This window comes from Cherax quadricarinatus, chromosome 75, assembly GCF_038502225.1.
Source record: "Cherax quadricarinatus isolate ZL_2023a chromosome 75, ASM3850222v1, whole genome shotgun sequence".
Lineage (NCBI taxonomy): Eukaryota > Metazoa > Arthropoda > Malacostraca > Decapoda > Parastacidae > Cherax > Cherax quadricarinatus.
Window position 1 is genome coordinate 7986289 of NC_091366.1, and position 25519 is coordinate 8011807.

The 25519-nt window shown below is 40.8% G+C and overlaps 1 protein-coding gene across 3 annotated transcripts in view; it reads right to left on the reverse strand.

Moving 5' to 3' along the window:
* Positions 1–17184: 17184 nt before the first annotated feature.
* The window catches only part of Brd7-9 (Bromodomain containing 7/9), a 54627-nt gene continuing 46292 nt past the window's right edge, over positions 17185–25519 (reverse strand). For all 3 annotated transcript variants that reach the window (XM_070101010.1, XM_070101009.1, XM_070101011.1), the window contains exons 14-16: positions 20551–20709; positions 19325–19461; positions 17185–18963 (exon numbers count right to left, since the gene is read on the reverse strand). In XM_070101010.1, coding sequence (XP_069957111.1) covers positions 18739–18963; positions 19325–19461; positions 20551–20709 — 521 coding nt within the window. In that variant the 3' untranslated portion in view covers positions 17185–18738. The remainder of the gene's footprint in view (positions 18964–19324; positions 19462–20550; positions 20710–25519) is intronic.

Sequence of the window (25519 nt, forward strand, 5' to 3'; positions counted from 1 at the left end):
ACATACTGTAGAGGTGACCACAACCATCTTGTGAAATGGACAGAGATGGAATTCAACGTCAGGAGATGAGATATAGACGAAAATGTTTAGAATCTGATAGTTGAAGATACTTGAAACAAAGGGCCAAGTAGTGTCACTAAGGAGAGTACTTCGGGTACCTTTAAAAATAGATTGGACAGGTGCTCGAGCGGGAATAATTTTGTGAGTAGAATCTGTTAACAATATTGATAGAATTACCGACATGTTAAGTAAAGGGATATGTGTAATTAATAAGACATTTTATTGTGGCTAAATTTCACTCTCCATGAGCTTCGTCAAGCCTAACATAGGCCAGTAGGCCCATGCTAAGCTTGACAAACTTCTCTTTTCTGTGTGCAGGTTATCTGTGTAATACCTACAGCAGCGTTCATCTACTCATGTTGCACATCCCTCAAGAAAGGTTTTTTTTTTTTTTGACGCCATTGAGAAGCTCTTGATCGACAGCCCCCCTACTTCGGATAGAACTTAATTTCATCCCATTTTCCAAGTTGATGTATGACCCCTACAAGTTTAGCACCCCTACAAACGTAGTATGATGAACAAGAAGCCACACTACCATAACTGGCTATTTGTGTAGTATGCACACCACAGGAAAATCCCACATATCTGTTATCACCTACAGATCCTGCCCAGCTTCCTGTCACTTCGATAAATGTCGTGTTATATAATATTAGTACATTAGCGTAATAAACTGCCAAGTAGCGTCATTGAAGCGAGTACAACAGGGTAGCTTGAAAATTGGTGTGGTGGGTACACTAGTGGAAGTGGGTGGGTGTAAGACATACCCACTCTGGGCTCATAGGCCTATTACTCTTGTTCTGGAAATCTGGAGAATAGGCACCGCTGTTGTAATACCAACAATGTAGACATAGTTATACACATGTCAAGATACACACTAAAAAGACATTTTAACCTATTTGGACTCGTTTTCCGACTTCATTTACATAGCTTGTTTTAGATATTCATAATAACCATAATTTTTAGAGGGGTAAGCCAGTGGAAGAATTTGTCAGATGACCAAAAGCTCCAGCTGTGGGTCATTATATGACCCTAATCAGTAAACACTTGTCCTGTTTCCTGACAAATCTATCCTATTACACATCCCTACTTATAATTATGTGTGAAAGTTAAGACACATGTGCACATTGTCGGTATTTTATACCTTTCTTACACAACTTATAATTATGTGTGCAAGAAAGGTATAAAATACCGACAATGTGAAAGTTAAGACACATGTGCAACATCTGGATATCTTTATTGTAGTAGACGTTTCGCCATCCAGTGGCTTTATCAATACAGATTCTAGGACATAATAGGAAGACAGTAGAACTATATACAAAATATGAGGTAATCAGTCCCTCGGCCTTGGAGTTAGTGTTCACAGATTCTCCTCCACCACGATGCTGTGAACACTAACTCCAAGGCCGAGGGACTGATTACCTCATCTTTTGTATATAGTTCTACTGTCTTCCTATTATGTCCTAGAATCTGTATTGATAAAGCCACTGGATGGCGAAACGTCTACTACAATAAAGGTATCCAGATGTTGCAGATGTCTTAACTTTCTTATAATTATGTCTTATTTAAGCTGTTATCTCCTCTCTTTGATAACTTTGCAATATTATTTAGGAATTTCCGTATTTCTCATGATAGTACGGTTTTTATCTTTTGGGAACTTACTGTCCTGGAAAGATAAGTTATCTGGCGACCCTGTTCATCTGAATTTTATCTTTCTTCTAAGCCGGTAGGAGACCTGGACCTGCCTCGCATGGGCCAGTAGGCTTGCTGCAGTGTTCCTTCTTTCTTATGTTCTTATGTAATTATACCTCTATTACATAAAACAGCGCAAATTTTCTTTTTGATTATGGAAAAGAAAGAAACTGTAGGGAAATATCTCTAACGTGCAAATTTAGTGATATCACACAATTATTATTATTATTATTATTATAACAAAAAAGAAGCGCTAAACCACATGGGCTATACAGCACTGCAGTGATATCACACAAGATAAACAATACAGACAAACTTAAGAAGATACATGTAGTGTTTGGGAACTTGTATGGTGGAAAATGTTCAACCGGGGCTGACTGAAAGTCTTTAGTGGGCGAAACGTCTCCTAAATATAAATTCCTTTTACATGGCACATTACACAGATAACCCGTACATAGGAGAGAGGAACTTACAACGACGTTTTGGTCCAATTTGGACAAAATTGGACCGAAACGTCGTCAGTACCAACAATACCACCAGTCCGATAACATTCTTCTTTGCAAATATACAGGGTCTAAAGCCAGCTACAAACAACAAAATACCTTTCATCCGTGGACTGCTTGCAGAGGCAAAGGCAATGTTCGCGGCTTTCACTGAGACCCACATAAAGGATCACTTGGACAACGAAGTATGGATCCCAGGTTACAACCTATACAGATGTGACAGAGTGAACAGGCAAAAGGGGGGGGTTGGCCTGTACATTGCAGAGTCACTTGTTTGCACAGAACTGCTTAATGCCTCAAATGACGTAGTGGAAGTTTTAGCAGTAAAGGTCGAGAACCAAAACCTAGTCATTGTGGTAGTCTACAAGCCTCCGGATGCAACATCCCAGCAATTCCAGGAACAGCTGTTAAAAATTGACCACTGTCTGGAAAATCTTCCAGCTCCTGCACCCAACATCTTGCTCCTGGGGGATTTCAACTTAAGGCACCTAAAATGGAGGAATATAGCAAATAATATTGTTGCAGAAATAACACCAGGAGGCAGCTCTGATGAAAACTCACACTCACACGAGCTTTTAAATCTCTGCACAAAATTCAATTTAAACCAGCAAATAATAGAGCCTACAAGACTGGAGAATACACTAGACCTCATCTTCACTAACAATGATGATCTGATAAGAAATGTCACCATATCAAAAACAATATACTCAGATCACAACATAATTGAGGTTCAGACATGTATGCATGGAGCCCCAGACCGACAAAATGAGACTAGTCATGAGGGAGCATTCACCAAATTCAACTTCAATAACAAAAACATAAAGTGGGACCAAGTAAACCAAGTCCTAACCGATATAAGCTGGGAAGATATACTAAGCAACACAGACCCAAACTTATGCCTAGAACAGATTAACTCGGTGGCACTCGATGTATGCACAAGGCTTATTCCTCTAAGAAAAAGGAGGAGTAGATGTAAAATAGAAAGAGACAGGCGCTCCCTTTACAGGCGACGGAAAAGAATAACAGAGCGGCTAAAAGAGGTCAATATATCTGAAATGCGCAGGGAGACACTGGTCAGAGAAATAGCAAGCATCGAACTTAAGCTAAAAGAATCCTTTAGGAGTCAGGAATCGCGGGAAGAACTAAAAGCCATAAATGAAATCGAAAGAAACCCAAAGTATTTCTTCTCCTATGCCAAATCAAAATCGAGAACAACGTCCAGTATTGGGCCCCTACTTAAACAAGATGGGTCCTACACAGATGACAGCAAGGAAATGAGTGAGCTACTCAAGTCCCAATATGACTCAGTTTTTAGCAAGCCGCTAACCAGACTGAGAGTCGAAGACCAAAATGAATTTTTTATGAGAGAGCCACAAAATTTGACTAACACAAGCCTATCCGATGTTATCCTGACGCCAAATGACTTCGAACAGGCGATAAATGACATGCCCATGCACTCTGCCCCAGGGCCAGACTCATGGAACTCTGTGTTCATCAAGAACTGCAAGAAGCCCCTATCACGAGCCTTTTCCATCCTATGGAGAGGGAGCATGGACACGGGGGTCGTCCCTCAGTTACTAAAAACAACAGACATAGCCCCACTCCACAAAGGGGGCAGTAAAGCAACAGCAAAGAACTACAGACCAATAGCACTAACATCCCATATCATAAAAATCTTTGAAAGGGTCCTAAGAAGCAAGATCACCACCCATCTAGAAACCCATCAGTTACACAACCCAGGGCAACATGGGTTTAGAACAGGTCGCTCCTGTCTGTCTCAACTACTGGATCACTACGACAAGGTCCTAAATGCACTAGAAGACAAAAAGAATGCAGATGTAATATATACAGACTTTGCAAAAGCCTTCGACAAGTGTGACCATGGCGTAATAGCGCACAAAATGCGCGCTAAAGGAATAACAGGAAAAGTCGGTCGATGGATCTATAATTTCCTCACTAACAGAACACAGAGAGTAGTCGTCAACAGAGTAAAGTCCGAGGCAGCTACGGTGAAAAGCTCTGTCCCACAAGGCACAGTACTAGCTCCCATCTTGTTCCTCATCCTCATATCCGACATAGACAAGGATGTCAGCCACAGCACCGTGTCTTCCTTTGCAGATGACACCCGAATCTGCATGACAGTGTCTTCCATTGCAGACACTGCAAGGCTCCAGGCGGACATCAACCAAATCTTTCAGTGGGCTGCAGAAAACAATATGAAGTTCAACGATGAGAAATTTCAATTACTCAGATATGGTAAACATGAGGAAATTAAATCTTCATCAGAGTACAAAACAAATTCTGGCCACAAAATAGAGCGAAACACCAACGTCAAAGACCTAGGAGTGATTATGTCGGAGGATCTCACCTTCAAGGACCATAACATTGTATCAATCGCATCTGCTAGAAAAATGACAGGATGGATAATGAGAACCTTCAAAACTAGGGAGGCCAAGCCCATGATGACACTCTTCAGGTCACTTGTTCTATCTAGGCTGGAATATTGCTGCACTCTAACAGCACCTTTCAAGGCAGGTGAAATTGCCGACCTAGAAAATGTACAGAGAACTTTCACGGCGCGCATAACGGAGATAAAACACCTCAATTACTGGGAGCGCTTGAGGTTTCTAAACCTGTATTCCCTGGAACGCAGGAGGGAGAGATACATGATTATATACACCTGGAAAATCCTAGAGGGACTAGTACCAAACTTGCACACGAAAATCACTCACTACGAAAGCAAAAGACTTGGCAGACGATGCACCATCCCCCCAATGAAAAGCAGGGGTGTCACTAGCACGTTAAGAGACCATACAATAAGTGTCAGGGGCCCGAGACTGTTCAACTGCCTCCCAGCACACATAAGGGGGATTACCAACAGACCCCTGGCAGTCTTCAAGCTGGCACTGGACAAGCACCTAAAGACAGTTCCTGATCAGCCGGGCTGTGGCTCGTACGTTGGTTTGCGTGCAGCCAGCAGCAACAGCCTGGTTGATCAGGCGCTGATCCACCAGGAGGCCTGGTCACAGACCGGGCCGCGGGGGCGTTGACCCCCGAAACTCTCTCCAGGTAAACTCCAGGTAATAAGCTCCTCTCTCCAATGTGCGGGTTATTTATTGTTCCAGTCGCGTTATTGTGCCTTTTTATTCAATTTAATTCATTTCAAGTTTATTCTCTATAAGGGTTACAATGTGGGGTTTACAGGTTTTGGGTATTGTGTGGTTTACATGTTATAAAATACTAATTACAGAGGGGGCCACTAGGACACCTAGCATGGCTAGGCATCTCGAGCAGACTTAGATTAATTCTTAACATTAAATACTTACAGATTATTGTATTAAGGCTAAGTGCTGTATAGCCCTTGCGGCTTAGCGCTTCTTTTTTATAATAATAATAATAATAATAATAATAATAATTAAGGCTAAGTGACTACATCATAATTTTGAGTTTAGCAATGTGAATGCTTTTGTTTTGGCACAATGCAAAGTGTCTATATTGGAGTATCATAGGCAAACTTATGACTAGTTAGGATTTATTATTTTACGTACGTACTTACGTTCTTTACGTACATGTACACATAAGTGCAATACCATACCTAGTAACATGTGTAAATTACCTACCTGGAGGGCATTCCGGGGGTCAACGCCCCCGCGGCCCGGTCCACGACCAGGCCTCCCGGTGGATCAGGGCCTGATCAACGAGGCTGTTACCGCTGGCCGCACGCAATCCAACGTACGAACCACAGCCCGGCTGATCCGGCACCGTCTTTAGGTATCTGTCCAGCTCCCTCTTGAAGACAACCAGGGGTCTTTCCCTACTCTTCACTGGGGGTATGTTGCATCGCCTGCCAAGTCTTTTGCTTTCGTATGGAGTGATTGTTGTGTGCATATAACCCCCAAAATTCAGACAACCCAAAAAATTCAGACAAGGGACTTATTTCCACTGGGAGTCTTGTCTGAAAAGTTGACTCTTATACTGTTTACCTGGAGTTCCGGGGGTCAACGCCCCCGCGGCCCGGTCTGTGACCAGGCCTCCTGGTGGATCAGAGCCTGATCAACCAGGCTGTTACTGCTGGCGGCACGCAAACCAACGTACGAGCCACAGCCCGGCTGGTCATAATGTAACTGATTATCATGTATAATGTTCTTATTTCCTCGAGTATAGTTGCGTATGTCTTTTTTTTTTTATAAATTTAGTGATGTTTCCGTAACAGCGAATAATGGTACCCCGATTATATGAGACTTTTGGTGTTGGGAGGGAGGAAAGGATACAGCAAAAGGAGGAAATATTGAAAGGGATGAAGGGAAGGAAAGAAAAATAGAGGGAGAAAGAGACGGAGTGGAGGGAGGAGGAGAGATAGAGGGACAAAGGGATGGCGTGAAGGAAAGAGAAAATGAGGGAGGGGGAAGGGGAGATAAACATAGGGATACACAAATAACCCGCATATAGAAGAGGGGAGCTTACGACGACGTTTCGGTCCGACTTGGACCATTTTGTAAATGGTCCAAGTCGGACCGAAACGTCGTCGTAAGCTCCTCTCTTCTATGTGCGGGTTATTTTTGTATCGTTCCAGTCACGGTATTGTGCCTTTTTTTGCTATAAACATAGGGACAAAGGGTTGGCGTGAAGGAGGGAGAAACGGAGGGAGGGAGAGGGAAAGGGAGGGAACAGCGTCACTGACACTGTCACGGTGCTTTCCTCTCTGGAAAGTTCCAGTCACGCCCTGTGTGTGTAATCACTGATAGGAGTTTGCTGGGGTTGAGATTCAGCTCCTGGCTTTGTGTGTGCACACAGTTGTTTATGTATATCTGCACGTGTTTACTTTAGAGTGTACATATGTGTATAGACCTAAATAGTGTAATAAAGTTGGTAGAATTACCGACAATATGTAAAGTAAAAGGACACAAGTGCAACTAATGTGACATTTATTGTGGCAACGTTTCGCTCTCCAGGAGCTTGATAAAGCTCCTGGAGAGCGAAACGTTGCCACAATAAATGTCACATTAGTTGTACTTGTGTCCTTTTACTAGACCTAAATAATAAAAGGCACAATACAACTGGAACAATATACAAATAACTCGTACATAAGGACTAGCTTATGCTAAGAGGTCTGATGTAGTGACCACACATACCTAGTTTGCAGGGGCCAAAGCACGGTTGCAAATTGTTCTAAACACTCCCCATATGTGAACGTAAAAGCCTCATTAACAAAAAGTCTTGTGGCTTACATAGAGGATGAGACATAGCTCCTGTCCCCACCTCTTAACACTTGTACAACTGGTTTATTGATTCCTAGCCTCGTGTACTTAATCTTATCTACACTCTTTAAACTGTGGGTCATTAATATGATATTCAACAAGGGCAAATTTCATTGAATCTGTTAGGGAAAACTGTGGACTTAGATTATCATTATGAACACAAGTAAGCGCTAAACCCTCAAGGGTGGACATCATCACAATCTCAAGGGAAATGAGACTGAATAACTAGACCGTTCAGAACAAGAGATGCCCAACCATTGCGATACTCTTCGAATTACTTGTCTATCCAGTCTGTAATATTGCTGTATGCTAATGGCACCTTCATTGCCACTAATTACTGGCAATGCTTGAAGCCCCTTCAAATGTACCCCTTAACACATAATCAAGTGATGTATCATAATCGTCTAGAAAATTCTGGAAGGATTGGTCCCAAACCTGCACACCGAAATCACTCCTTATGAAAGCAAGAGGCTTAGCAGACGGTGCAAAATACCTCCCATGGAAAGCAGGGACAAAATGAATAAGATAAGAACTCCTTAAATACATACGGAGAATTACCAACACACCTCTGGCCGTTTTCAAGTGGAGCTTGATAAGTTCCTAAAGTCAGTTCCTGATTAGCCAAGCTGTGGAGCATACGTTGGAATCCGTGAAACTGGTACCACTAGCCTGATTAACCAGACCAGCAACCAGGAGGCCGGGCCGGACAAGGTCGCGGTGACCCACGGAAGACTCAGGTAGATCATATTGACCTGCACCACCTCTTCATCTTGCGCAGTGGTTCCCAACATTATTAAATTACCACATATGCTGCAATGTATGATAATCTACGTAACTATTTGTGTATACCTGAATAAACTTACAAAAGGAAGAGTAGCATCAGTGTTTTTACTAAGAGCCAATCCCTCACCGGCATCTCAGGGGTTAAACACTTGGCTAGTGCGTGGTGTTCCCGTGCTAACATTCTTCACCCTTCCCTGTTTTATGTAACCTTCCCAGGCAGGTAGGTAGCTTGTTGCTACCCGCTATACGGCTGCCATCCACCGCCTCGCTCCCACAAAATATTTCTCGAAGGAACATTGCGTCCAGACTAAGATATTGGTCATACTGTGAAAACGGCCCCAGCATCAGTAGAACTTGTGTGATCTGGGCCACTAATTTTGTTTGTGTGATAGAGAGACTCGTGGTTGTGATCGTGTGTGTGTAATCTTGATGAATGTATGATCTTGGTGAATGCTTGATCTTGGCAAGTGTGATTTTCCTGAATGTGTGGAACTTTGCGAGCGTAAAATCTTTACAAGGGTGAGATCTTTGTGAGGGTGTGCTCCTGCTGATGGTGTAATCTTCCTACGTGAGATCATTAATGTGATCTTGCCTTGGTCTCTCGTGCCTGTACCTCGCTTTAGCAGTAAAACTGTGGCCGGACATTATTCAGAAATTAAATTAAATAAAGCGCTATACCCGAAAGGGTCATACAGCGTTGCAGTAGCATGCATGAAGGTGAACAGGGAGTGAAGGTTAGGTTAGGTAGGTTTGTGAGGAAACAGGAACAAGTGTTTCCTGACGCGGATCTTAGTCATATAATGACTGGCAGCTGGAGCTTTTGGTCATCTGACCGAGGCCTTCCACTGGCTACTTGTCCACCCCTTTAAAATTAATTTTGTTTTTATGCTCTAGGGAGTGAAGGGAAGGCGTGTGTGAGTGTAGAGGCTATTGTGCCTTTTTGTTCTTCATGAGGTATCCATGAGTAAGAAACAAACTCAGCATACAACACAGAATTGATCCTGTGCAGCTTAAGACATATGTGGCTCACACACAGGTGAGAGAGAGCAGTTTCCCAAACAATAGTGGTAAGATGGCTAGAAACCCAAACATGTTTTGAGTTTTTTTTTTTTGTGGACTAACTTGGACCAGTTTTTGCAAGAGGCTACAAAGTTGTCGTGGGATAACTGACAGCATTTGGAAGCCATAGACAAAGACCTTTAAATTCAGATTTGTCTGCTAGTTTTATGGTTCACTGGGCAGATTCATTTAAAACTTAACATAATCTCTGTTAAATCAAAATTATCTTTTATTTTTATAAACAATTTTGGACTTGATGGACAGTCTGTTAAATACATAATGTTCCTTGTTGTGGTCCCTTGGGTAAATTTGTTTTCAGATTTATCAAACCAAGTCCATTAAATCCCCCCAAAATAGAAACATTTCATCTGGCTTTAATGGACACCCCCCTCCCCTTATTAGTCCATTAAATCTAGGGCATTATTACATTTATGAGATAAATCCATAGGAGTCATACAGTGCCTGGGATTTTTTTTTTAACAAGTCAGCCGTCTCCCACCGAGGCAGGGTGACCCAAAAAGAAAATACTTTCATCATCATTCAACATTTTCACCTCACTCACACATAATCACTGTTTTTGCAGAGGTGCTCAGAATACAACAGTTTAGAAGTGTATACGTATAAAGATACACAACATATCCCTCCAAACTGCCAATATCCCAAAACCCCTGGGATATGTGAGGCAATTAGTTTTTGATCCAAGGGAGAGTAACTTCAATTCTTCAGAGCAAAAGCACTTCTGTTACATCAAGCACCTCCCTAGGAGGGCCACCTAGCAGTAAATGGATAATTAAGAGCTTGTGAATCACATCATTGCACACGAGAAATAAACTTTTATTGAATGAATTATCAAGATGGAGGAAGGGGCTAGTAACCTCTTCTCTTGTATAAATTACTAAACATAAAAAGAAAAACTTCCCCTGCCTTGGTGGGATATGGCTGGTGTGTTGAGAAAAAAGAAAATAGAAAACCAAGTTCATGTATTTGTAGCCATTTTTAATCATGAGGCAGAGGGAAGCGCTTAACCCACAGGGATCATTAAGTACCTGGGGTAATGTGAGGAAATCAGGTTAGATCCAAGGAAGGAAAGGATAAGTCCAGTTCCTTTGGGTCAAGAACTCCTCAGTGGCATCAAAGTACGTAACTTCTTTGTGGGTTAGAATAATAGCCACAGATAGTTACCTCGACAGTGTTATAAATTTTTGGCTCTTATAGCCTAGGATGTCAACACTTAAAGTTGTATTTGATTCTTTTTATTTTATTATTTTTTATTAACACATCTGCCGATTCCCACCAAGGCAGGGTGGCTCAAAAAAGAAAAACTTTCATCATTCACTCCATCACTATCTTGCCAGAGGGGTGCTTTACACTACAGTTTATACAACTGCACCATTAACATCCCTCCTTCAGAGTGCAGACACTGTACTTCCCATCTCCTGGACTCAAGTCCGGCCTGCCGGTTTCCCTGAATCCCTGCCTTTCCTCCACTACAGATTTATATACTCTCGAAATCATTTTGTTTTGTTCCATTCTCTCTACATGTCTGAACCACCTCAACAACCATTCCTCAGCCCTCTGGACAACAGTTTCGGCAATTCCGCACCTCCTCCTAACTTCCAAACTACGATTTCTCTGCATTATATTCACACCACACATTGCCCTCAGACATGTCATTTCCACTGTCTCCAGCCTTCTCCTCGCTGCAACATTCATCACCCATGATTCACACCCATATAAGAGCGTTGGTAAAATTTTTATTTTTTTATTTTTTTTTATTATCACACTGGCCGATTCCCACCAAGGCAGGGTGGCCCGAAAAAGAAAAACTTTCACCATCATTCACTCCATCACTGTCTTGCAGAAGGGTGCTTTACACTACAGTTTTTAAACTGCAACATTAACACCCCTCCTTCAGAGTGCAGGCACTGTACTTCCCATCTCCAGGACTCAAGTCCGGCCTGCCGGTTTCCCTGAACCCCTTCATAAATGTTACTTTGCTCACACTCCAACAGCACGTCAAGTATTAAAAACCATTCGTCTCCATTCACTCCTATCAAACGCGCTCACGCACGCCTGCTGGAAGTCCAAGCCCCTCGCACACAAAACCTCCTTTACCCCCTCCCTCCAACCTTTCCTAGGCCGACCCCTACCCCGCCTTCCTTCCACTACAGACTGATACACTCTTGAAGTCATTCTGTTTCGCTCCATTCTCTCTACATGTCCGAACCACCTCAACAACCCTTCCTCAGCCCTCTGGACAACAGTTTTGGTAATCCCGCACCTCCTCCTAACTTCCAAACTACGAATTCTCTGCATTATATTCACACCACACATTGCCCTCAGACATGACATCTCCACTGCCTCTAGCCTTCTCCTCGCTGCAACATTCATCACCCATGCTTCACACCCATATAAGAGTGTTGGTAAAACTATACTCTCATACATTCCCCTCTTTGCCTCCAAGGACAAAGTTCTTTGTCTCCACAGACTCCTAAGTGCACCACTCACCCTTTTCCCCTCATCAATTCTATGATTCACCTCATCCTTCATAGACCCATCCGCTGACACGTCCACTCCCAAATATCTGAATACATTCACTTCCTCCATACTCTCTCCCTCCAATCTGATATCCAATCTTTCATCACCTAATATTTTTGTTATCCTCATAACCTTACTCTTTCCTGTATTCACTTTTAATTTTCTTCTTTTGCACACCCTACCAAATTCATCCACCAATCTCCGCAACTTCTCTTCAGAATCTCCCAAGAGCACAGTGTCATCGGCAAAGAGCAACTGTGACAACTCCCACTTTATGTGTGATTCTTTATCTTTTAACTCCACGCCTCTTGTCAAGACCCTCGCATTTACTTCTCTTACAACCCCATCTATAAATATATTAAACAACCACGGTGACATCACACATCCTTGTCTAAGGCCTACTTTTACTGGGAAATAATTTCCCTCTTTCCTATGTACTCTAACTTGAGCCTCACTATCCTCGTAAAAACTCTTCACTGCTTTCAGTAACCTACCTCCTACACCATACACCTGCAACATCTGCCACACTGCCCCCCTATCCACCCTGTCATACACCTTTTCCAAATCCATAAATGCCACAAAGACCTCTTTAGCCTTATCTAAATACTGTTCACTTATATGTTTCACTGTAAACACCTGGTCCATGCACCCCCTACCTTTCCTAAAGCCTCCTTGTTCATCTGCTATCCTATTCTCAGTCTTACTTTTAATTCTTTCAATAATAACTCTACCATACACTTTACCAGGTATACTCAACAGACTTATCCCCCTATAATTTTTGCACTCTCTTTTGTCCCCTTTGCCTTTATACAAAGGAACTATGCATGCTCTCTGCCAATCCCTAGGTACCTTACCCTCTTCCATACATTTATTAAATAATTGCACCAACCACTCCAAAACTATATCCCCACCTGCTTTTAACATTTCTATCTTTATCCCATCAATCCCGGCTGCCTTACCCCCTTTCATTTTACCTACTGCCTCACGAACTTCCCCCACACTCACAACTGGCTCTTCCTCACTCCTACAAGATGTTATTCCTCCTTGCCCTATACACGAAATCACAGCTTCCCTATCTTCATCAACATTTAACAATTCCTCAAAATATTCCCTCCATCTTCCCAATACCTCTAACTCTCCATTTAATAACTCTCCTCTCCTATTTTTAACTGACAAATCCATTTGTTCTCTATCTCTAGGCTTCCTTAACTTGTTAATCTCACTCCAAAACTTTTTCTTATTTTCAACAAAATTTGTTGATAACATCTCACCCACTCTCTCATTTGCTCTCTTTTTACATTGCTTCACCACTCTCTTTTTCTCCATATACTCTTCCCTCCTTGCATCACTTCTACTTTGTAAAAACTTCTCATATGCTAACTTTTTCTCCCTTGCTACTCTCTTTACATCATCATTCCACCAATCGCTCCTCTTCCCTCCCGCACCCACTTTCCTGTAACCACAAACTTCTGCTGAACACTCTAACACTACATTTTTAAACCTCCCCCATACCTCTTCGACCCCATTGCCTATGCTCTCATCAGCCCATCTATCCTCCAATAGCTGTTTATATCTTTCCCTAACTGCCTCCTCTTTTAGTTTATAAACCTTCACCTCTCTCTTCCCTGATGCTTCTATTCTCCTTGTATCCCATCTACCTTTTACTCTCAGTGTAGCTACAACTAGAAAGTGATCTGATATATCTGTGGCCCCTCTATAAACATGTACATCCTGAAGTCTACTCAACAGTCTTTTATCTACCAATACATAATCCAACAAACTACTGTCATTTCGCCCTACATCGTATCTTGTATACTTATTTATCCTCTTTTTCTTAAAATATGTATTACCTATAACTAAACCCCTTTCTATACAAAGTTCAATCAAAGGGCTCCCATTATCATTTACACCTGGCACCCCAAACTTACCTACCACACCCTCTCTAAAAGTTTCTCCTACTTTAGCATTCAGGTCCCCTACCACAATTACTCTCTCACTTGGTTCAAAGGCTCCTATACATTCACTTAACATCTCCCAAAATCTCCCTCTCTCCTCTGCATTCCTCTCTTCTCCAGGTGCATACGGTAAAACTATACTCTAATACATTCCCCTCTTTGCTTACAAGGACAAAGTTCTTTGTCTCCACAGACTCCTAAGTGCATCGCTCACCCTTTTCCCCTCATCAATTCTATGATTCACCTCATCTTTCGTAGACCTATCTGTTGACACGTCCACTCCCAAATATCTGAATACATTCACCTCCTCCATACTCTCTCCCTCCAATCTGATATCCAATCTTTCATCACCTAATATTTTTATCCTCATAACCTTACTCTTTCCTATATTCACTTTTAATTTCCTTCTTTTACACACCCTACCAAATTCATCCACCAATCTCTGCAACTTCTCTTCATAATCTCCCAAGAGCACAGTGTCATCAGCAAAAAGCAACTGTGACAACTCTTCTTTTTCATTTTTTTCAGCAAACTGGCCGTATCCCACCAAGGCAGGGTGGCCCAAAAAAACAAAACAAAAGTTTCTCTTTTTAAATTTAGTAGTTTATACAGGAGAAGGGGTTACTTGCCCCTTGCTCCTGGCATTTTAGTTGCCTCTTACAACACACATAGCTTACGGAGGAAGAATTCTGTTCCACTTCCCCATGGAGATAAGAGGAAATAAACAAGAACAAGAACTAGTAAGAAAATAGAAGAAAACCCAGAGGTGTGTATATATATATGCTTGTACATGTATGTGTAGTGTGACCTAAGTGTAAGTAGAAGTAGCAAGACGTACCTGAAACCTTGCATGTTTATGAGACAAAAAATGGACACCAGCAATCCTACCATCATGTAAAACAATTACAGGCTTTCGTTTTACACTCACTTGGCAGGACGGTAGTACCTCCCTGGGCGGTTACTGTCTACCAACCTACTACCTAGGAACTCTTCTTTTATACTCTAATATTCCATTGCACAATTGATAAGATTATTATTACAGCACAAAAACAAATGATAAAGTCAAAATGAAGAGGTTGCAGGGTCAATTTTTAGTTCCTGGCCCTGCCACTCCTCAGATTACTCCCTCTTAAGACTTGTGGGCCCTATTTGTACCTATTCTTAAAACTATGTATGGAGTCTAACTACTCCAGTTTCTCATTAAGATCATTCCACTTCCCGACCACTGAGAATGAAGAAATACAGTGTTGCTTCGATATTTGAACTTAATCCATTTCAGGAGACTGTTTGAATAGTGAGTGGTATGAATACTGAATCCATTTTTCCCATTAGAAATAATCTAAATTTTATTAATACATTCCAGACTCTCAAAAATTACTAATTATCAAACATTTTAAGTGAAAATATTGCTTATTTAAACCTGTATAATAATATTTGCATGTATAAAATCCTACATGAAAACTATAAAAGCAATAAATACATAAAATAACTGAAAATTGAACTACACTTTACCTTTACTGAGGAGTGTTGATGGCTTAAGAGGAAGGTGGAGATATGTTATTGTTTGGAAAGGGTGTCACCTTCCATAAAAACATCAGGTAACTGCCTGTTTGGTGTTTTTTCTTTTTTTCCTGTCCCTGTGCAGTAGCACTTGATGATAGGGATTCATTAGCATGATTTTTTTTCCTTTGCTAAGGAAGCTGTCCAATGTTGTCTGCTTTTGACGACTTTCCACAATTTTTCTAAAGTGGTCAACAACATTGTCACTGAACAGGCTGATGCTCCTATTCCACTGTACTTCCTAACATCATTGTGACTCATTTACGCCTTTAACTTCCAATGGTGTCCCCTGGTTCCCATTTTTTACCTCTAAAACAGCCTATTCTTAACTCCCTTATCAATTCCCCTGAGTATTTTGTGTTATCATCATGTACCCCTTGGTTCTTCTGTCCTCCAATGTCATCAGGTCCAATTCCTTTAGACTCTCCTCGTAGCTCATGCCCCTTAGCTCAGAGATAAGCCTTTCTGCATACTTCTGGACTTTCTCCAGTTTGGTATTTCTCATTTTGTTACTGCTAAAAGTTTGGATTTAAGTGGAGAGATGTGATATACAATACATGAAAGGCAATGACGATCAAGAACATGTAGCTGGGTTAAGGCATTAGATATTGCATAATTATACTCGTGAGAAGAGCTAAACCTTTTAAGGAATGTTATCGTAATGTTGGTGTCAGTATCGTGTGGAAAGTTTGATACCTAAATCTTATCAAGGGTCCACAGCATTGTCCTTGTTTAAGATAATGTTTGTCAAAAAAAAATTTCTGGACCTATCTCTTCAGAGAAATGCCACTGTATTTTCTACCATGCGAGGTTGAGGAAATGTATGGCTGTGTAAGTTAAGTAAGAGGATAGAGTAGAAAGAAGTGGCACTGGTGATTTCTGAGCAGGTGTGTGAAGGGCCAGTCCAGTCTTGGTAGCAAGTGGCCTCTGAGGGGTGAGACTAACCTGTCACATCTGGAAGGGCAAGAGACAAGAGTAGTGTGCATGTAGATCTACTATATCCCATATCTATTATTACTGAATTATCTTCATGGAAACCTTTACTTTTATATTCATGGGGAAGAGCTAAACTAATAAAGGCCATACAGCACCATGAGAATAGGAGGCAATCAGGTTTGATCTAAGGAAGGAAAGAGTGGCTTTAGTTCCTTGACTCTAGTCCTTCACCAGCAATATCATCTCCCTGGCAGGGATGTGTGTATCTTTATACCCTCTTTAGTTAAGTTTGACACTTGAAATTTTTTACACCTCATTCCTATATAATGTACCTGGAATATCTGTAGTTTGATAAACACCAAAAATATAATACAGCCTCTGCTCACTTAGTGACGTACTTGTTTACCAACGACTTGGACTTAAAATGGGCTCTGACCTGTATGTATGCCTAAATAATGTATATTAGAGCTGATTTCCTCTATTCTGTTTATAAACATTTAAAAATATACCAGAAATGTTATAAATGGTGTAAAGTTGACATTAAAACAATATTAAAGATGGCTGACATAAACCCACTACCATTATAGGTTGCTCCTCACTTAGTGATGTATTTGTTTACCGAATGTGGTCTTAGGAACAGAACTCTATTGTTAAGTGAGGACAGGCTGTACTTTCATACATGTGTATGAAGGTCATCCAATGGTAATTGTTTAAGCTGACTGTTTCCCCACCGAGGTAGGACGACCCTAAAGGAAATATATTTAACATCGTTCATTTAATACAATCCAACTTGCACTCTCATCTGCACTGCTCTTAAATAAAATTTTGGCTTATGAAGTCACATTCACAGCAGAGTATTTTAATGGTTGAAATTACAGCATAGCTTGATACAAATTTGGCAAGCAATTCTGAAGACATCATACTGTACTTAATGTTCACCGTCCTTAAGCATTTTCTATACATTTAACTCTTTGAGGGTCCGTCCCGTAGTTCTACAGCTTTGAAGCCAGGGTCCAAGCCATAGTCCTATGCCGTGAGCTCAGCTCACTCAGATAAGCTGTGAGTGGTAAATTTGGGCTTAGATATGAGAGAATGCTTCTATGTGAAAAGTGTGCACCATATAAAACAAATCCTGCAGCACACAGTGCATGAGAAAAACAAGAGATCGTGTTTTTTTATTTAAACAGCGACTTTGCAGTGTATTTTTGTATGTTTTTTTATGGATATATTCACGGTTTCTTGGTCTTGCTTGATAAAATGGAAGATATATGTATTACAGAATTCAAGATGATTCTGATTGGTTTTAGTACTGAAAATAGCTTGAAACTGAGCTGAAAGTAGTGAAAATGTTCGAATTTAGCCGATATTCAAGAGCAAACAAATGACGTCATGCGTCCAATACACGTCAGCTGGTGGGTCTAATGTGCATTCACGAATGTGCTGATATTATTTATACAATTATTGCAAAATCGCATAGCAGTAAATCTTCTATTTTTTGGTGTGAATAAAAATTCATTATGTGAATAAAAAATAAAAATGGAATTCACTTGTAAAGCCTCAAAACATAACTAATAAACAGAGGAAATGTTATTTTAGTGTCAGGAATGCATCCATTGTTTATTCTGGACCCTATTTTGAAATTGGAATACTTTGAACTTTGTGTGAAATTGGCCAAATTACCAATTTCCGATCACTTTATTGGGTAGTTGAAATAGTTGATTGGGCGATTTCCTGTCCTCAGTTGATAAAATATAAGTAACACTAGCAAAATAGCTAAGAATTTGGTCGACTGGAATAGTGTAATTGGCTTAAAATGGGAGTTGAAGTGGGCAAAATCGCCGATGTGTAAATATCGCTGACTCGGCAAAATTCGTGAAAGTGTAATTTTGTCAATTTTGCCATGAAATTTCGTAGTTTTTGTTTTATCACCTCCAGAAAAAGATTCTCTACTATTTCATAAGAATTTTTTTTTTTTAAATTCTTGGACCCTGTGGACAAGTTTCAGATTGGGGGTCTGGACCCTGAAAGGGTTAAAAAAGTCCAAATTTTGTTACACGAACAGAATTTTGAAACACTTATGTGCAGTACAATCATGAAACTGTACCTACTAAATGTTTTTATTATTATTTTTGTGTTATAAAATGCATTAAGAAAGCTAGGATAAAAACCACAAAATTTTTTTTATGTAAAATTTATAAAAGCTCAATAAACACTTTTTGAAGAATCACCTCATGATTCACGTATCTTAGCACATACACCATAAAACAAAAGTTGTACATTACTGTATATTTATAAGGGTGCTAAACCCAACACAAAAGTTGGACAGTACAGTATCCTTACACACTATTCTAGACAAATACAATTCTAACAGACACAAATCTACAAGTATTCCTAACATCAATTTCCAAGGATCTCCTTTAACTTTTTATCAGTCATATCGGAAGGCGTGTGGATGACGGGTGGAGGAGAAGTGGCATCAGCCTGGTTAAGTATGTGCCGCAGTTGTGACTCGAGATCATTGTTGTTGCCCTTTGTGCTGGCCTCCGGGCCATCGCTACCAGGCGGAGGCGGAGGAGGAGGAGGAGTGGCCTCCTCCTGGGATGAGGTTCCCTCTATATCCACCTGAGGTATTAAAGTTCAAGCTCACTCTTAGTTTCACACCATCAAACTTCTATTACCAAAACTATAATTCAAAATGAAATGCAGCTTTCGTGAAAATAAGAAAAGGTACAAAGACATCAAACTAGAAACTTCTCCTTCCTCCTTGTCCACACGTCAGTTATGAGGACAGACAGGCTAATCAGTAGCCCTCCTCTTGTCAACCTGTGCTCTTCTTGTGTGTTCACCACTCCAACTATCGACCACACAAGCTGCTGCCTAATTTCGTGACTGGTGGCAGCAGCTCAGTGCAGCCATAACCGTTATTTATACTTTCATGATGAATGTCTTTCAATGAAATATTTGTATGTGGAATCTATCATACCTCAATCTGCTCACTGGACTCGGAAGTGACTGGGTGCATGGTGATGCCCATGGCCCTGCGCACAATGGGCACTGGAGCTAGGGCCCCAGGGGTGGTTTGCTTAGCTACCATAGTCAAGCCGTCCGTTACTTTCTCCACTGCAAGACAAGCCTAAGTTATTATCAAAATATGACAAATATTTTATGCAACACAATAATGGAGCTATTTTTTCCATAAAGAGAAGTCTGAGCAAATGTAAAAAAATAATAAAAACTACTGTGCTTCCTCTATTAAGCAGATACGGAGCAAAAATAAGGAGATTATATTTAAGATATGGCTTTGCCTGTGAAAGCTTCTTTGAAAACTTAGTTATAAATGACTTACAAAATCATAATAACATGACTAAACAAACCATGGAACAGGTGAGGATTGAACCCACAGCAAGCGAGTCCACGTGAAAAGAGTTCAATCCCTTCCCATTCCATGGTTTACTTTGTGATGAAGCCTTTATATGCAATAATCACCTTATTCTGCCTTACGTCTCTGTTACTGTACCTACGTTGTTGTCAGCACTTGATACTCAACCTAAGTCTACTGAAATAAAATAGGAGAGAGCAAAATAAAATAAAAAAGTGGGAACTTCTCTTCCATTTAACAGAAGGGAAAGAGCTAGAATTTATAAATAAGCTTGTCTACTTTGCAACATTTTTCAGTGAAAGATATTTTTATCTGGGGAAGTTTTGTTATCTGTTAAAAACTTGCCTTCCTTGCCATGAAACTTATTCTCCATGCTATGAAAATGACTCCATGCCATGAAAATGACTCGTGCTATGAAAATGACTCCATGCCATGAAAATGACTCCATGCTATGAAAATGATTCTCCATGTCATGAAAATGATTCTCCATGTCATGAAAATGACTCTTCATGCCATGTAAGTGACTCTCCATGCTATAAAAATGATTCTCCAAGCCATGAAAATGACTCTTCATGCAATGAATATGACTCCCTGTCATGAAAATGATTATCCATGCCATGAAAATGACTCTTCATGCAATGAATATGACTCCCTGTCATGAAAATGATTATCCATGCCATGAAAATGACTCTTCATGCAATGAATATGACTCCCTGTCATGAAAATGATTCTCCATGCCATGAAAATGACTGTGTTATGATAAACATTAGAGATAGATATACTATGGTAAATAAAACATTGAGAGAACAGATATATAAATATTGTCCTACCTAATTTTAACTCTTGTGGTGATGGGTGTGGTAAATTATTGAGGCTGGTTGGACGCTGCCGTGACAAACGATCCTTCTGTTCCTTGGCCAGATTTTTCAGCAGAACTGCGTTTTCTTCCAGCTGTGTGCTGATCTGAGACTCACGTTTCTCCAACTCCTCTGTAAAGGAATGTGAAGTACTGTACAGTGTTGCAAATCTGGTCGCACTGGGGGAGATGACCAAGATGTCTTTAATAACATTACAGATGCTCCTCACTGTACGATGGTTTGACTAGTGATATTATATTTTGATTTTATGATGGTGTGATTGTGATGCACATTCAGTACTGTACATTTATTGATAAGATAAACGTGTATTCATTTACTTTTCAATATTTATATTTAGTTAGTTACAGTAATTATTTGTTTGTTTACTTATTTAGCGACAGTAGTCATTTATTTCCTTATTTATATCATTGTCATTTTTTTTTTTTCAACAAGTCGGCCGTCTCCCACTGAGGCAGGATGACCCAAAAAGAAAGAAAATCCCCAAAAATAAAATACTTTCATCATCATTCAACACTTTCACCACACTCACACATTATCACTGCTTTTGCAGAGGTGCTCAGAATACAACAGTTTAGAAGCATATATGTATAGAGATACACAACATATCCCTCCAAACTGCCAATATCCCAAACCCCTCCTTTAAAGTGCAGGCATTGTACTTCCCATTTCCAGGACTCAAGTCCGACTATATGAAAATAACCGGTTTCCCTGAATCCCTTCACTAAATATTACCCTGCTCACACTCCAACAGATCGTCAGGTCCCAAGTATCATTCGTCTCCATTCACTCCTATCTAACACGTTCACGCACGCTTGCTGGAAGTCCAAGCCCCTCACCCGCAAAACCTCCTTTACCCCCTCTTTCCAACCCTTTCGAGGACGACCCCTACCCCTCTTTCCTTCCCCTATAGATTTATATGCTTTCCATGTCATTCTACTTTGATCCATTCTCTCTAAATGACCAAACCACCTCAACAACCCCTCTTCTGCCCTCTGACTAATGCTTTTATTAACTCCACACCTTCTCCTAATTTCCACACTCCGAATTTTCTGCATAATATTTACACCACACATTGCCCTTAGACAGGACATCTCCACTGCCTCCAACCGTCTCCTCGCTGCTGCATTTACCACCCAAGCTTCACATCCATATAAGAGTGTTGGTACTACTATACTTTCATACATTCCCTTCTTTGCCTCCATAGATAACGTTTTTTGACTCCACATATACCTCAACGCACCACTCACCTTTTTTCCCTCATCAATTCTATGATTAACCTCATCCTTCATAAATCCATCCGCCGACACGTCAACTCCCAAGTATCTGAAAACATTCACTTCTTCCATACTCCTCCTCCCCAATTTGATATCCAATTTTTCTTTATCTAAATCATTTGATACCCTCATCACCTTACTCTTTTCTATGTTCACTTTCAACTTTCTACCTTTACACACATTCTCAAACTCATCCACTAACCTTTGTAATTTTTCTTTAGAATCTCCCATAAGCACAGTATCATCAGCAAAAAGTAACTGTGTCAATTCCCATTTTGAATTTGATTCCCCATAATTTAATCCCATCCCTCTCCCGAACACCCTAGCATTTACTTCTTTTACAACCCCATCTATAAATATATTAAACAACCATGGTGACATTATGCATCCCTGTCTAAGACCTACTTTTACCGGGAAGTATTCTCCCTCTCTTCTACACACCCTAACCTGAGCCTCACTATCCTCATAAAAGCTCTTTACAGCATTTAGTAACTTACCACCTATTCCATATACTTGCAACATCTGCCACATTGCTCCTCTATCCACTCTATCATATGCCTTTTCTAAATCCATAAATGCAATAAAAACTTCCCTACCTTTATCTAAATACTGTTCACATATATGTTTCAATGTAAACACTTGATCTACACATCCCCTACCCACTCTGAAGCCTCCTTGCTCGTCCGCAATTCTACATTCTGTCTTACCTCTAATTCTTTCAATTATAACCCTACCGTATACTTTTCCTGGTATACTCAGTAAACTTATTCCTCTATAATTTTTACAATCTCTTTTGTCCCCTTTCCCTTTATATAAAGGGACTATACATGCTCTCCGCCAATCCCTAGGTACATTCCCCTCTTTCATACATTTATTAAACAAAACTACCAACCACTCCAACACTATATCCCCCCTGCTTTTAACATTTCAAAGTAGAATGACATGGAAAGCATATAAATCTATAGGGGAAGGAAAGAGGGGTAGGGGTCGTCCTCAAAAGGGTTGGAGAGAGGGGGGTAAAGGAGGTTTTGTGGGCGAGGGGCTTGGACTTCCAGCAAGAGTGCGTGAGTGTGTTAGATAGGAGTGAATGGAGACGAATGGTACTTGGGACCTGATCTGTTGGAGTGTGAGCAGGGTAATATTAAGTGAAGGGATTCTGGGAAACCGGTTATTTTCACATAGTCGGACTTGAGTCCTGGAAATGGGAAGTACAATGCCTGCACTTTAAAGGAGGGGTTTGGGATATTGGCAGTTTGGAGGGATATGTTGTGTATCTTTATACGTATATGCTTCTAAACTGTTGTATTCTGAGCACCTCTGCAAAAACAGTGATAATGTGTGAGTGTGGTGAAAGTGTTGAATGATGATGAAAGTATTTTCTTTTTGGGGATTTTCTTTCTTTTTTGGGTCACCCTGCCTCGGTGGGAGACGGCCGACTTGTTAAAAAAAAAAATATATATATGGTAGAGTTATTATTGAAAGAATTAAGAGTAAGATGGAGAATAGGATAGCAGATGAACAAAGAGGCTTTAGGAAAGGTAGGGGGTGTGTGGACCAGGTGTTTACAGTGAAACATATAAGTGAACAGTATTTAGATAAGGCTAAAGAGGTCTTTGTGGCATTTATGGATTTGGAAAAGGCATATGACAGGGTGGATACAGGGGAAATGTGGCAGATGTTGCAGGTGTATGGTGTAGGAAGTAGGTTACTGAAAGCAGTGAAGAGTTTTTACGAGGATAGTGAGGCTCAAGTTAGAGTATGTAGGAAAGAGGGAAATTATTTCCCAGTAAAAGTAGGCCTTAGACAAGGATGTGTGATGTCACCATGGTTGTTTAATATATTTATCGATGGGGTTGTAAGAGAAGTAAATGCGAGGGTCTTGGCAAGAGGCGTGGAGTTGTCACAGTTGTCACAGTTGCTCTTTGCTGATGACACTGTGCTCTTGGGAGATTCTGAAGAGAAGTTGCAGAGGTTGGTGGATGAGTTTGGTAGGGTATGCAAAAGAAGAAAATTAATAGTGAATACAGGAAAGAGTAAGGTTATGAGGATAACAAAAAGATTGGGTGATGAAAGATTGGATATCAGATTGGAGGGAAAGAGTATGGAGGAGGTGAATGTATTCAGATATTTGGGAGTGGACGTATCAGCGGATGGGTCTATGAAGGATGAGGTGAATCAAAGAATTGATGAGGGGAAAAGGGTGAGCGGTGCACTTAGGAGTCTGTGGAGACAAAGAACTTTGTCCTTGGAGGCAAAGAGGGGAATGTATGAGAGTATAGTTTTACCAACGCTCTTGTAGGGTGTGAAGCATGTGTGATGAATGTTACAGCGAGGAGAAGGCTGGAGGCAGTGGAGATGTCATGTCTGAGGGCAATGTGTGGTGTGAATATAATGCAGAGAATTCGTAGTTTGGAAGTTAGGAGGAGGTGCAGGATTACCAAAACTGTTGTCCAGAGGGCTGAGGAAGGGTTGTTGAGGTGGTTCGGATATGTAGAGAGAATGGAGCGAAACAGAATGACTTCAAGAGTGTATCAGTCTGTAGTGGAAGGAAGGCGGGGTAGGGGTCGGCCTAGGAAAGGTTGGAGGGAGGGGGTAATGGAGGTTTTGTGTGCGAGGGGCTTGGACTTCCAGCAGGCATGCGTGAGCGTGTTTGATAGGAGTGAATGGAGACAAATGGTTTTTAATACTTGACGTGCTGTTGGAGTGTGAGCAAAGTAACATTTATGAAGGGATTCAGGGAAACCGGCAGGCTGGACTTGAGTCCTGGAGATGGGAAGTACAGTGCCTGCACTCTGAAGGAGGGGTGTTAATGTTGCAGTTTAAAAACTGTAGTGTAAAGCACCCTTCTGGCAAGACAGTGATGGAGTGAATGATGGTGAAAGTTTTTCATTTTCGGGCCACCCTGCCTTGGTGGGAATTGGCCAGCGTGATAATAATAAAAATAATAAATATATATATATACACACTTTTCATATTTGACTTATGATATTTTCAACTTACAATGGGTTCATTGGAATTTAACCCCATCGTATGTTGAGGAGCACCTATACTTATGGCCTATTGAAGCCAGAGTAAAAGTTGTATGTGCTGTGCTGACTTTATGGTGAATCTGAAGATACAAGGCTATTTTAGAATAGTATACCTGTAGGGGTCATGCAGCACCTGGGGAATGGGAGGCAAATGAGTTTAACTATTAGATCTGATCTCATGAAAGGGAGAGTAGCTCCAATTCCTTGGATCAAGAGCCCTTCACCAGTATCAAGGTATATGCCACGAAGGTCGAGAAAGCTATAAAGGCTTCAATATAAACTATGTAATTAATGTGTGTTAACACACATCAGCAAAATTTACTCTGTAGAAAACACTGAAAATTTGAAGTGCCATATCAACCAGGCTGTGCTGGGCCAGGGGCCAGCAACAAGCTGGCTGCATAGGTGTCTAACGCTTGATGCTTCTGACCGTGAAAGAATGTTGGACTTTGTACTACGATAATGACAATGCTTTAGTAAAAAATCTAAATATTGTACAAAGTGTGAATAAGACTCACGTAATCGTAATGACACGATTGCAAACAAACGACACCACGGGTGGGAATAGAACCAGCGATCAGAGAGTCATAAAACTCCAGTCTAACAGCAGCAGATGCT